The following is a 15,175-nucleotide window of genomic DNA, read 5'->3' on the forward strand; positions in this document are numbered from 1 at the left end:
TTTATAAGTTAAATATTTAAAATATTGTTTATAATTTTCTATCGTATTTCATTTCAGTTTCAAAATAGTTACACAAGTATCCGAGCGCCATCAAGTGGTGACAATTGAGAACTGAAATCCAAAACGTACGACATATCAGAGGCGAAACTTGTATTGAAATCTTTGATGATTATGTCCGTAAATTGGATGACCTTGGCACCCTATTATTGGATGAAGATTCTCTTGTAATCAGATTTTTAGTATTATGGTAGACGTTCGATCAAGAACTTATCGTCAATGTACGGTGGTTCAAAGGGCGGTAATTTTTGGATAAAATCCAATTTTTCAACTTCAACTTTACGATAAGATATTTTTTTAACGAATGAATGATGTTTCATGATTCAAAATTTGCATACACTTCTTTTATCAAAATGTATATACATACATGATAAAATTTGTGTGATGTATTGATAATGATTCCACTTACGGACGCATGCGTATTAAGGATTGATTTTCGAATGATGGCGGAGGGTCGTATCTTGCGCAGTATGCAACTAGAGGCTGCGTGGATCGGATAGTAGTTTCCTTTCTAGCTAGAATCGAGACTGTATGATCGTATGCACTGTGCCGCTGACAATGAGCCGCGGCGGTGACTGTGATAAGTGATCGCGTACCCTTCCTCGTCGCTAAACGCGTAGTGGCAGTGGAGAAAGATAGTACGTCGGCCAAGGAAAGAGTCTACCTCTTGATGACTCGCGCTTTACGCAGGGCGCAACGTAGCCGGAGCTCACAATTATGTTCGATGTACCGCCCAAGTTCTACGAGCTGTGTCGCCTTTGTTTATCGTCGGACGGTGTCAAATTGTCCATATTCGAGGAGGAGGGCGCACAGCGAAACTTCGCCGACAAGATACTGACATGCCTCTCGATCACGGTGAGTCCCGTTTCCGAGTTTTCACCGGGTCCTCGTGCGCTCGCGATGATAAATCAGACGCGACCATCTGTGGTTGCTCGCATTATCAGCGTGTCTCCCTCTCTCTCGCGTGCGCTCCCATCACTCTCGCTTCGTTTCGCCTCATCCATCCTCGTCTACGTCGTGTTCCGTCTTTATTCAACGTTCGTTGTCTCTCAAGGGTGCGTGTGTTCGTAGATAATGTGTGTGTGCGGTGTGTGTGTGTGCGCGTGCCACGGGAGAAAGTTTGGCAAGAGATGTGTCCGCGAGATAAGCCGACTACTCACGGGGGCATTTAAAATGGCAGTGATAAGCTCTGCTCCTCGCTCGTGCGGATCCTAAGGAGAGGGGAGCCAGCTCCTTATTTAGACGGCCTGTTATCAGGTTTCACACGCGGATTCCACGAGTCGCTGTCACATTTCACTCTGGCTCCCTAAGCGCTGCTCTTCTCCCTCTGTAATTCGTCTTCCCGTCCACGGTTCACTATATGTATATGCTCTTCTGGAGAAAAGCTCTGCTTCCGTCCAACCTACTTTAAACGATCATCACTTTGCGTTCGACGTCGCATTCGTTTCCCGTCTGGACCGAACGCGTTTTCGTCGTCTGAGATCTCTTTATTTTTTCAATGACTTTCGAGATTTCTTCGTACGCATTCGAGACCATTTATGCGATTGTTTATTTTTTGACCCCTGCTAAGATATAATGCTCAGGATGCTGTATTCATTATTACAATTCCGAATTCCTTTAAATCTGTATATTCCATGATATGACCTAGATGCATATCCATTAAACAATGTAGGCACTGTCTTATATAGATAGAGGAGCTCTCTGGGTGGATTGTAAATACAATCTTGTTGATACATTTTATTCAGGTGAAAGATGGGGACTCTTTGCCACCGATTATTTGTCACCGGTGTGTGTACAAGTTGGATGTACTACACAACTTCCGTGAGGTGTCACACAAATCTGATGTCATACTCAAACAGTACCTGGATTATGCCAAGCAGTTATCATCACACGATGATCAGGTATTTATTGAGTAATTTTTGCATGTGATTTTAACATGGGTGCACCAACAGTATATTCTAATAGGGATCAGATAATATGAATGTATCATTTATTGACTAATGAACAAAAATTAGTTTAACATTGCTGACAGAGCTAGTAGTCATTCCCATTCCTAGTAATGATGTAACCGTGACCATGTAATAGGTGATTGTAGATAAGAATGCTTCAGCACATGTGTATTCCATGTAATTCCAACACATCAGTAATATGTGCAGGATACCATTTATTTGCTTCTGTGCCCTGATATATCAGTAATTACATAAGATACTTCAAGGTTTCCTTTATTGCGATCAACTTTAACCTTATCAGTTTGATAGTGACTATATGATAAAAAAAAGTTATGCATAGCTAATTATTTTCCTGCTATTTACTCTTTAACAGGTACAAAGTACAAATACCATGTTTAATTCCTTGCATTAAAAGAAACTACTCAGCATGTGTTTACTTTTTATTGATAAAATAAGTGTATAGTAAATTGTGTTAATGTTCTTTCAGTATGATTTTCTTCTATTTCAATTGTGCATTCTTATTTTGTTTCAGAAGAAGTCTTTCTCCACTGCCAAAGTAGCAGGCTTAAGTCCTCTACAGTCATTTCTCCAATTGAACAAAACATTGTTCAATGAGGAGCCTAACTCTCCGGCCAGCATTAATCAAAACGTTATACCTCAAACGCAAACACATCATTTGGAGTTGCGCACCAATGATATGCCAGAGCATGATAACATTAAGTGTGAACCAGAAGATGACACTTGTTCGAACAGCTCTGATCCAGACAGATTAGAAATAGAAGATCGGGATGAGCAGGATACAGAGGGGGAGGAAAATGGTTATGATATGACCATTAATAAGAGAATGAAAGTGGAAACAAATTATGAAGAATCGAAACAAAGTACCCCCAATCACAGTCCAGTGAATAGAATGGACACACCGGAAAGTAATTGTTCAGACACAAATATAGATCAAGAAACAACTAAACTGTGGCAAGCATTAGCAAAGTAAGTACAATGTTTTCATTTAAAACATAGATCAATTCTTTTTGAGAAAAAAAAAATGTAATTTACATTCCATTGATAAAAGAAGAACACTTGTTTGCTCAGTGGATATTGTTGTTGTTAATTTATGCAGTTACGAATTAAAGATAGTCAAATAGACCTTGTGTGACTAATGCATATTTACCTAATGGATTACTTAAGTAGCTGCCACTTACAGCAGGTGTAGTCCCAAAGATAAGATACCATTGTTATTATTTGGGATTAGAGTAGGAACCCAATTACCTGCAGAAGTATCTGCACAGCTTTATCTCAGTACCTCATTATTAAGCTACATTCGTGAAATTATTTCATGGAAAATGTAACACTTGGTTTACTTTTCTTATAGCAATAGGAGTTTAGAAATTACCAGGACAAACGGTGACAAATTGAATAATGGATTTACCGGCGAAGCAACTAATCTTCTACGTTCGTTAATTAATAATAGACAGATCGGTATTACGGCTGTCGATTCGGACCGAGTGTCACCGCAAATTAGGTTCTACAGAGATACTCAAGGAACTACAATCGAGCGTACTGTACCAGACTGTTCTGTGCTCGGGAATCGCACCAATGTCCCGTGTATAGAAAACAAGGTTTGTGTTATTTACTATTTACAATTAAATTCCTTTATGGTTACTTATTATCGACAGTAGCTTTACCTTCTGGGACTTCACAAATATTTACGGAATTCCTAATCAACTACTAATGAAATATGTGATATCAGCATGCACAAACAGTCGTGAACGTCGACTTTTTTTTGGAGTTATAAGTTGAGGTAAAATTCCGAGATTTATGGAGAACGGGGACCCTTTGCTTTTCCTTTCGGTTACCGTTTTCTCGGCCTCTGATCTCCGTGCAAATAAAAGTTTTCCGAGGGAAGTCCTTGCAGTTTGTTCAATGCAAATACCAGAAGAGATCTGCAGGTAAAGAAAGAAAGACAGGTCAGGTGACCCTCGGGTGTCAAGGGATCCCTTTTGGGGCTATTCTAGTCCCATCTGCCTGCAGGTAAGAAACGTGGTAGGCCTTGTAGATAATAGATAACCGGGAAGCCTCTTTATGATAGACCATAAGCGCCGAGCCCATCATGTCAACCCGCTGTTAACAGATGTTCAGATAACTTGGGATTTCTATAGATTTTAGGACGTACTTTGTTCGGCGTGAGGAATTCTTCGATTTCTAGTAGAATAAGGAACAGGACTGCAATATCCTTTGTGGGCTTTCTATTCTATTGGCTTTTTGTTCTGATAACGGGTACCTACGCTACTTTTCTCAAATCCTCGGTCAAAATACCCGTACCTGCACCGATTTTCGAGGCACAGACCTTATACATTTTTAATCTTAACCATTTCAAACCATTTCGCAAATAATCGTAGACTCATACTTACAATTCCGATAAGAAATAGAACGAATAAAAATATAGTTAAACATATAAATTTACTTACATTTATCAAAAATATTTTATTATTAAATTTGCAATACTTTAACATATTTTATGACAGAATTAATTGTATTATCTGATCAAATGTAATATTTATTTTTACGGTAATAAAGTAACAATTTCTTTCTGATATTATTTAGGGCACTTCCGTGGATAGCAATCCATCCAGTCCAGCCAGTGTCGGACGTAAGGAGACAAAGGGTCGTAGAAAACAAAGTTACCCTAGTAAAGCTCCGATGAGTCCGGACATCGTTAATTACCAGCATGAACCGAACGAAGAACAAGCCCAAGATTTTACTGCGTGGTCAAATAAAATGAAGGTGAAGGTACGTTTAATTTCTAACGTTTGATTAGCATACCTGCCAGAGTTGTATTCACACAGTCTCGTCGTTACAGGTGGAAGATCAGAAACAGCAGTATGATCAGCACAGTGGCAACATGACTAAAAAGGTAGACATGTCCTGCACAAATTGTGGTACCATGACCACGACTATTTGGAGAAGAAACATGAAAGGGGAGATGGTTTGTAACGCCTGCGGGCTTTATTATAAACTCCATGGGGTGAACCGTCCATCCACTATGCGAAGGGATACGATACACACACGTAGACGTAGACCTAAGGGTGAAAAACCAACGAGGCATAGAAGTAGGAAATTCAGACGTTTTATATTCAACATACTGTTTGAATATTTTTATTTCAACGCGGGCGTTCTTTCTTTGTCAGAAAAAGGAGACGTGATTTTGCCACCGCAATCTGAACAGATGGATGCAGAAAGTGCAGACATGCTGGCGGCTCTGCGAAGACAAATACAACCTCACTTAATGATGGCCGCGGCGTTGACACCGCCACGTATACCTGGTGCACACCCACCACCCCCTGCCGCTCAACTTAATTACTCCCTTCCCTTGCCTACTTACATGATGCATGTAAGTATAAAATATTTAGCGTTTTCACTAGACTGATTCATATTATTCAGATTATATTTTAAAATGGAGAGTGTATTCTATAACTTTTGAAGATTTTTAGCGAATGCCAATTCACCGTTAATTAATGTTGTCGAGTATCGAATTCTAATTGAATGTTTGTGGTAGCACGTGAAAGCGGAAGGTCGAGAACAATGTCATGTATCTGGGGATGTCAAAGAAGCGGACGAGGGAGACGAGGAAAACGTCTCCGATGTACCGCTGAACTTAGTTGCGACGTCGTTATCCGAAGACACACACTGAAACACATTTTTGGCCAGCTACGACTTTGCTAAGTATATATATATATATATATATAAATATGTATAACAAAGAATCTCTTGACAGCAAAGTTCTGTCCAGTGATACACAGGGTGTAGAAGACGAGATTGTTCTCCTCGTGATTTCTGCTGCCGGTTTTCGTTCGGGAGGAGATTCTCTCCTTTTTTTCTCCAATTTTGTCTCTATTCCCGAGATGAGAACGTCGAGAATCATAAGGTAGCGGGACATTATGGGGAGACGATCCTTTTTTTCCCGCGAGCTACCAAGCCCGTGGTGCAGAGCGCACGAAGGAACGATGATATTAAGTACGCAGTATTAATTACGTGGTTATTCGAAATATGTACATATATATACACGGATAATACGAAGAATATTTTTATACAAAATTTTGTACGCTTGCAGCTAGAGAGCGACGGGCGATCGTTGTACATAAACACGCGCAAATTGTTCTTTCGGTGTCGCGCATGTATCCCCGCGTTGAGACAAAGATATGTAATGATGGTGGTCGTTGTCTGTTTTCTTAGTGACGTAAGAAATACAGTCACCGGTGAAAGTGTCTAAGAACGGTGCTAGAAATTACTGTTCGGGAAGACTTAGAAAGTATAAAAATGAGAAAAACGTAAACGATATTAAAACAAAAAAACGTTTTGCCACTAAACACGATTAGTGGGCATGAAAATTCTCACCGTTTTGTTCCACGGGCTTTTAGCTGTCAGTGACGATAACAATCATAATACTCTCGTTGTCTTGCGTAATTATTAAGTGAAAGAAACGACCCAGCTGATTCTAACTAATGAGCGAGAAAAAAAACTATGAAGAGAATGTATTTTTTAAATCGGCTTTAAATAACGCAGAGGATGTTCTCTCCCTTCGGTTAGGCGTGGGGATAAGATCACAATGGAACACAGCAAAACAGTTGCACGACGTGACAAATGTGTTAACTGTATAATTGTCCGATGCGTACACGGTAATTTGAGCTTTGCCAAATTACGTTAATGCCAGTATCATCATACTCTAGTGGCCTTTCAGCGATTTATCTCTTCCCTCTTATCCCTCCCCTTAGCTCTTATATCAGACGTGGCGAGTAAAAGCGCGCGAATATTTACTTACAAGATAACAAGATCTTCATTTAGACGATGTAGGTACGTTTTTTTTTACGTGAGCACGAGACTGCCGGTGTGAACACATTTAATACTGATTTTTCTACCTTTTACGTATTATCTCTGCCCCTTGCCCTCTGATTCTTATTATACCCTGCCCCCGTTACGTCTCGGAAGGCTTTTTTTTTTGCGGCTGTTGATGAAGCCGTTGAATAATTTGTACTTAAATAGATGAAACAGCGCAACCACCATGTATAAGCTAAGACTCCGAAAGCAATAAGAAACGCGATGGTACGTAGATTGTCGTCACACAATACTCGTTCACATGCTCTCTCGACGACAATGAACAAACATACAAGAAACTTCAGGAAATAATACTTAGATTACACTCATCTCTGTATGCCGGACGTTAAAAGTAACAAATTTTATTGCTCCACGGTTGCTGCGGGCCTCGGTTAATCATTATTTTACCAAATTCTCTGCTCGACTTTATTCGTTTTGTATTAGGTTTTAACATAAACAAATTTCCGTAAATATGCAAACACAGATCGATAAAAATTTCTAGCGATTGATACAAGCCAATATTGAATAAAACTGAATTTGTTTATGTTACTGCTTAATATGCTTGTAAAAAGAATAGGAAAACTGTGATTTCTCTCAGCCTCGTTAATCAATTAACCCTCTCAGGGTGGATGGTCATGTTAACATGTAACAAAACTTACCAGTATGAGCAGATGCGATGACAGGAAATTTTTTTATACAGATTATTGCCAAATTGTAGTTAGATATGTACAGTATTTATTGTATGAGACACACGTGTGTCCTCGTTTCATGAATCTCTTTCATGTTCAGTGTAAAAATAGATAAATCGTTATCGCTCTTTTATTAATAGATGATATTATAATAGTCTCAGAGTACGATCATCATTTTGCGACTTTCGTGGACCGTGAATGTGACAATAGTATATCTTGGTAGAATGAAAATGTGCCTGCTAGCCGTTTATCTTCTCAGATCCATTATTTCCTTGTCTTCTCCCTTATCGTTTCTCTTTTCGTCTAAGGGCTATCACTGATTTACTTTTTTTCCAGATTGTACAGATCATGTGTTAATAAACAGGTATTAAGGGAAGCTAAATAGCACATAATACGATGGCCAGTGCATCTACTCATGTATCGTAATAATCTAACATTGTATACATAAACAACTTTGCCAAAAATAGATTTAGTCTGTGTAACATAGAGTATAGTTAAGGGCATACGATAAAAATTAACGTTTTATCTTTCTCTTTCACGACGTCATGCACAACATTTATACATTTCTCTCTCCCCCCCCCCTTCATTTTTTTTGTTTCTCCTACCCCGCCTCAACCACCTTTTCTCAGTCTTTTTATCAGTGATAACTCTTGGTGAGGACTGCTTAGGCAGAACTTGGTCAAATTCGCTTGCCAGTAATCCGTGGAGCAAAACTTAGTCTTTAGTCGTTATCAAAGGAGCCTTATGAACACATTCGTACAGATATATGAATATATATATATATATATTTATATATATATAATATAATATTTATAACATTATAAATATTATATATATATATACATATACAAATATACTAATTCTATATTAATGTACGAGTAACCAATGGTGTCACGGTACAGTGCTGTTTCTTTCCTTTTTTTTCCACCTGAATAATTAGTTTGTGTGATCAATGTCTTATAAAAACAGTATATAATAATATAATTATATATATATTTATGTAGTGATTAGCGGTGTATGCATAGATTGCGTGTGTATGATAGTTCCCTTTAAAAAGGGGAACGGCCGCGGTAAAATTTTGATTTGATCGCGGTCTTATGAAATCGCGCGCAGCCTAGACAGTACACATAATGGATTTTGAATGACGTTGATTTCATAAGAACGGCACTGTACATGTGGTATCTCGTTACTGACTACCCGAGTATTGGAGGAAGAGACATAAGCGATGATGAGGTTTCTCACTAGTGCGATCCGAATGACAGATTGCTAAGCTTTCTCTCTCATGCGTCGAAATGATCCTTCCACTTAGTACGTATTCAATGTATTTCCTGTTTCACAAGTAGGTACGGGAGTGACGTATCTTTTAAATAAGCCTTCACTATGCATATCTCGTTCGTTCGCGTTTGCAGTATATGTAAATACGAACAAATTCGGGGCAGAATAGCTATCGGCTTTCAGAATTAATAAGATTTTATCACTGGTTCGTTGGCATACACGAATTTCCCAATTGACTTTCTCGCGAGGTTGTAAAAGAATTGTTTATTCGGTGAGTGACGCTTATTTAAAAGATACGCGATGCGTGTAAACCAAACAGCATCTCCTTAGCGGTGAGACGAAATCGAAAGTAAACGACTATTAAAGTACACACGGGGGGCACGTTTTGCCGAGTCCCCGGACCGCCAGTTTTAAATTACGTCGACAGAAACACTTGTGTAGCATACCATTTTATAAGTGTACCATACGCGAAGAGAACGAACTTATTTATGCAGAATAACATCGATAGACGAAGACAAAGTGGATGAAATGGACAGTTACTTCGTTAGGCATTTTTTTCTCACTCAGTTATAATTTTTTTTTGGCTCGCGGTAGCTTGTTAAACCACACGGAAAACATAATTATTATTATTATTATTATTATTATTATTATGATTATACTTATATATATTTTTTATTATAATAATTATTATTACCAACGTAGGCGCGTAAGTAGAACATAGGTTTGAGCTCTCTACTAATTCTGAAGAAAACTAGAGGATATTTTTTATAATTATTAGAACACGAGAAATCGAGTATTGCTATTATATATGAGATATAATATGTATATCTATATACATATAATACATATATGTATGTTTAAATACACGAGCCACACACAAACACATGCAATCGAGTATGAATTTGCGATAAAAACGTTTACAAGATACAATGATAATCTTTGAACAAAGTAAAATTTAGTTGCAGAGACCGCTAGACACACACACACACACACACACACACGAACGGTTCGTCTTCTCTTCTTTTTCTCTTTCTTTTATTAATTCTTTTTTTTTTAACAATGGTAAAGAAGAAAAATAAGCTGAGGCTTCTTATAGAGTTTTTTTATGTATCAGTATTCTACGCGTTTGACTTTAGCTGATAAGGAGTTTTAACCAACACTACTTAAACGAATCCCCCGACGGCGAGATTTTGCCTTACTTAATTATTAAATTATTTAGTTATCCGCCCATCCCGACGGCCCCATCAAATTCCCAGTTTTCCCATTCGAAATCCCGCACGGTTCCTTCCTTTCCCGAACCCACGTCCTTGTTTTTGTACGTCTATTTTTACATAAGCGACCCTCTCCTGAATTTATTTAAACTATAATTTATTATTGTATTCACTGTTTTTTGCACCGACGTTTGCGTAAGACATTTGGCAACGACTGGCTTAATTTATTGTTTCTACTGTATTCTACGTTTATAACGCGAGTTTCACTCTTCTCTCTCTCTGTCTCTCTCTCTCTCTCTCTCTCTCCGCCCCTCTTACTCTTTCACTCTGTATTTTTCTTCCTGTCTATTTCTCTCTATCTCACGCTCTCTCTTTCTCTCCCTATTTCTATTTCCCTTATTTCTCCAGTGTTTTCTTTTTGTTTACATTTTTTTTGTTTGCAAAGAGTTCATTAGTTCGTCAGACATCAAACACTGCGCGCGTATGGTCATTCCCTCCTTTCTCTTTCAGAACACACTCGGTATACATACACGTGTATCTAATTAACCGCGGCGCTTGATCAGCGTCCGTGGAACGGTCGATGCTTTAGGTGCCTTCGCCTGGAGATTTCGTTGAATAATGTTCAAGTAATAATATTTTAAATAAGAGTATGCGTTCGTTACGAACGCTGTGAACCCTCCGCCAACGGATCGGTCACCGATCGGTAGGACTCCCAACTTCGATCTTTCGAGTCGACCCCCAAAAGTCTCTGCTGAAAAACAAAACAGCTCTTTTACCAAATTGCTATCGATTTTACTTTCTGTTCGTTCACCACGAAAATCAACAGTTTAAATTTATCAATGATTATCCAGCATAAATCTGGCGTTGAATTAGCCTGCCGCAAAATACGGGCGAAACAATTCGAACGATCGAAGACAGTTCGAATCACCGCAAGATTACTTCGTCGCCGCGTTTATGGTCGCTAATAATGTAACGCGGCCACGAAGGTTTTGGTCTCGACAGATCGAGAAACTGTTTCGAAGAGATCGTCCATAATGAACAAATGTATACGAAAGCCTCGAGACGAGAGCGTGGAGAACGCGAATGATGCATAATTGTACGCGATAAAGCGAAAATGACGATGAAGGGGTTTTTTTGCGAGAAAACGAAAAGGGTGACGGAGATACCCTGCTCGTTGATAGAGAGACTCGGCGCCGCGTTGAGATCACCCATGGCTTCTCGTTGACATCGTTCCATTCAGAACGGCATTGATCTATTCATTGATGCATGCATATTCAACATTCATTGACGCGCGCATCGCGCGTCATCGATGATAAGTTTATTTATTTCTCGAGAGTCAAGCGACCTGCGCTACTCACTCGATCCTGAGAATCAATCTGCATATTGTGAACGGAACATTGTAGCTGTTCGCCGCAGGTGTCTTTAGAACCGTAAACACTGACCGGTACGATCGGTATCGCTCTATGGAGAAGTGCAAAGTGATTTCATTGAATTTTAACTATTGCATACATCGATAATCACGTCTTTCGAGACACAGTTATAAATAGTTAGGTAATGCATTAATAAATTCGTCGCCGTTTCAGGCCGCGAATGGCAGCCTTATTGCAAGTTAAGTCATTTTTATTTATTTAAAGATATTTGTTGAAAGATTTAAAACCCACGAAATTCAGGAATACCAATTAAAGTAAGATGTTTAATGTTTTAAAAAAAACGGTGTTCGAGTACTTTTTCGATCATATTAATAATAATCGAAGACGTCACCGACATAATGTCGTCATCTTTTGTGGTGATTTCAACGGCGGCCCAGCTCTGTTCCGTCCGCTTGCTCGACCGTGGACATTCTGATATCGCATCAGACTCCTTCGGTGAACCTCCTAAGTCACATTGTACGTAACTTAATAATAAATAAGTAGGCAGACGAGAAAAAGGCAAAAAGGAGGATATAGCAAGAGAATACAGAGATTCGAAACGATTTCGGCGATTGTAAATCGTGGAGACCGCACGACCGGAAGCGCCAAGATCCCCCCCCCCCCTCCCCCCTCCCGGTTCTATGCCGAGTATTAAATCTGTACTAATCGACTGAGTATTATTTTTATATCGAGTGTAATATTAAATAATGGGTAAATGAGACGCGAGGCGGTAACGGTTATTAATCGTAAGACGAAACTCGTGAAAATTCTTAAGCGATGCGACGGATGACGCGTTCCTTTCGGTACTCTCTCTCCTTCCATTCTCTTCGATTATTGTTTCGGCATCGAAGAAAGTGGTGAGAACGGAAAGGAAGGTGGCATACGACTACCGATGATGGTGAATCGTGAGTGCCCTGATTACAATATTTTGTATACAACAATGAAAGAAACCGAGCGATGCGAGCGAGAAAGAAAAGAACGAGAGAAAAATAATAAAAAAAAAAGAAAGAACGGAAACGAAAAAGTAAAATGATATTAAGGAAAATAGGCTGTAGTAGGGAAGCGACAAAGAGAGAGATAATAGCGAGACGATCGTAGAGAGGGAAGCTCGTACGAAAGCTAACTTCTTTGAACACCTCCCGGCGCGTGTTCGCGGTTGAAGAGAACCGCGTCGTTTTAGCAATAGCGGAGAAAAGAAAGAAAAAAGAAACTACTTTTGTATCCACGATCTACGATATGTAAGTTAGTTCGGGCTAAGGCCAGCAGCTGTTGAGATTATTCAAGGTTGTGTGTATCATTATAAGTATTTTGAATTGTTGAATAGTAAATAGTGTAAGCGGCGGCTTGAACGAAGCAACGTGAGCGCATTTTGAAGCGTAACGCCGCTTCGTCCAAGCTCGGTTCTCAAGTATTCAGACAGATACATGGTGGACAGGATCTAAAACGAGCTTATAGAATTCATGGACGAGATTCTTCTGTCAGATTAAAACTGCGTTGATGTTTTGATTATTTTACGGCAGACGTTCTCTATTCAAATTCTTATACAGCAATTTTATTCGATTTACTTTCGGACTTGTCTCTTGGAGGCCAACGTTAACTCTCTTGTCGATTCTTGTACAAATTATTAATCGATCTTTAGTCGATAGATTTTACAAGCTTATCGAATCTTGTCCACCGACTTGTATCAAAAGCTCTTTCTCCATCACGACGATGATGTTTGCCCCGTACGATCGACCTGCTGAGTTCACTTCACCTGTATCTTGCGCAGACTTCTGTGATTTGTGAAACCGAGAAGATAGCAGTGATAACAGCTTACTAATTCTTTGAACAAGATTAACACAGACTGCAGATTTTTATACCTTAATTTTTCGGAACTAGTTTTCTATTCCATTGGAACTATCTTATTGATTTGAATAGTCTGTAAACAAGGAATAAACTGTGTTGTTTCACGAATAACAGGACAGAATGTGTACATGTACATACATTTTATATATGTAAAATGTATGCACATATTTTAATATTGTACTGTAACGCGAGTCGTGAGTCCCACGCGCGATATCGTCGGGACAGATTAATTTATAAATACCGAAGCACAGTATGCGAAACCTCCCATGACAGTGGTACCTAACTTCGATTAACTTACGGGTCTAACTTGAATCCATGAAATTTTACTGGAATCTCTATCATGTCTTTCTTCTTCTCTTATCTGTCTCCCCCCCCCCTCTCTCTCTCTCTGCCTTTTTTTATCCTCTTACATCTTCAGTTCATGAATCTCTGTCTTTTGAATCTCTATCTTCCTTACTATAAACTATTTCGAAATCTCTTTTTTTATATCGTATCGATAAGCGAAAACCCTGTTAGACATTTTAAGCTATTTATTGGGCTGCTATGTGATTTGTTGGAAATTAATTCGAGGCTGAGATGGACAGATGTATTAACTAGAGAATATAAGGAACTTATTATTAGACTGCGGATTTTATGCATTTATGGCATACACGATTGTCTTTGAATTCAGTATGGTATGAAGTTTAATAAAGTTTAATTGAGGTTTCTATTTTATTTAGAACCTGCAAACGAACGTCTACGCTATTTAAATTAATTAGACACGTACGAGAACTGGTTTAGAAAGAATCGCACGAGTCACGCGAACGTTGAATTCCGTTGAATTAGGCCTACCAAAAAAAAAGTAATTCAATATCTTTTTCTTCAGTAACAATGCTTAAGAATAAAGTCACTCTGAAATTTCTTCTCTCTATTATAAATTAAATGTTAAACAATTGCTCACTCTTTCTACCGTATCAATGTTCTCCTTGACACATATTTCAAACGAATTCGACACGATAAAATCCATAATTGCATGAGGCTCCGCATTCTATTAGCCATCAATAGGTCATCGAATAATCATGAGCGCGATACTACAGACGATTGTTTGATCGATCGGAGAACGCAGGATGAACCCACGCCACTCTTTTTTTCTCGGTCACAGATCAATTAGAATAATAAAGTGTTCTGTCCATTTCCGTTTCGAGGAATTTCTTTCTTGGCGAGAAGACAAGTGCTTGAGAACGAACAAAAATCAAGAAATAGCAATTGTGAGAAAAAGAAAAGAGAGAGAGATTTGCGATCACTCGGCGCCTCTTTACCTTTCTGCGCTTATACCGCCTAAGTCAATGAATGTTCGAGCGGACGCTGTGTTTGTCGTTGGCGTCGTTTGCCTTTGTTTTTTTTTCACGTTCGCGAAAAATTTCCGGGACGATAATTGTTCTTCGATTTTTTTCCGATTTTTCCTCTCGAGAAGAAAGAGAGAGAGAGAGAGAATGATTAATAGATTCATTCCGGAACGAAGCGGGACGATAATATATGAAAAATCCATGTCGACGCGACAGACACAGGCGATCGACGGGCAAAGGACCAAAATGTACAACAATCGCGTTCGCCCTTTTTTCTCCGATCCGATTTTCTTTTTGTACAACGTGTTAAAACAGAGAAGAAAGAAACTATCGAAGCTGTGAACACGTGTCAGGTCACGGGCCCGACAAACTTTTTGAGCGATGTTGACAGATTATGTGTTTTTTTCTCTTGGGGGGCATTTTATTGCAAAAGGGCATTGTTGTGATACCACAGATGCAGCTTCATTGAAAACATAAATAAAAACAAAAGTAATGCGTTAACAAGTCGTGTTGCGATCTGTGTTTCACTACCATTTAACACGGCGA

General features: G+C 38.9%; 1 protein-coding gene across 3 annotated transcripts; it reads left to right on the forward strand.

Moving 5' to 3' along the window:
• The first annotated feature begins 622 nt into the window (after positions 1-622).
• On the forward strand, positions 623-15,133 carry LOC144468592 (uncharacterized). Of its 3 annotated transcripts, none has more exons than XM_078178170.1 (8): positions 623-912; positions 1,803-1,958; positions 2,539-2,993; positions 3,376-3,622; positions 4,608-4,793; positions 4,864-5,113; positions 5,192-5,394; positions 5,560-15,133. In XM_078178170.1, exons 1-8 carry the CDS (start codon positions 775-777, stop codon positions 5,692-5,694), a joined length of 1,770 nt encoding a protein of 589 aa, XP_078034296.1. In that variant the 5' UTR covers positions 623-774; the 3' UTR covers positions 5,695-15,133. The 3 variants fall into 3 exon arrangements, with proteins under 3 accessions (XP_078034296.1, XP_078034299.1, XP_078034298.1); XM_078178173.1 differs by having other exon boundaries at positions 4,608-4,787; XM_078178172.1 differs by having other exon boundaries at positions 2,542-2,993.
• The last annotated feature ends 42 nt before the right edge of the window (positions 15,134-15,175 follow it).

The sequence above is a fragment of the Augochlora pura genome, chromosome 4 (assembly GCF_028453695.1).
Source record: "Augochlora pura isolate Apur16 chromosome 4, APUR_v2.2.1, whole genome shotgun sequence".
Classification (NCBI taxonomy): Eukaryota; Metazoa; Arthropoda; class Insecta; order Hymenoptera; family Halictidae; genus Augochlora; species Augochlora pura.

What these genes read in the sequence shown, in the direction of transcription:
- LOC144468592 (XM_078178170.1), top strand. Translation starts at nt 775, where the DNA reads ATGTTCGATGTACCGCCCAAGTTCTACGAGCTGTGTCGCCTTTGTTTA. An exon ending in TATCATCACACGATGATCAG is followed by an intron (nt 1,959 to 2,538) that starts GTATTTATTGAG and finishes ATTTTGTTTCAG; the next exon opens with AAGAAGTCTTTCTCCACTGC. An exon ending in TGCCTACTTACATGATGCAT is followed by an intron (nt 5,395 to 5,559) that starts GTAAGTATAAAA and finishes TGTTTGTGGTAG; the next exon opens with CACGTGAAAGCGGAAGGTCG.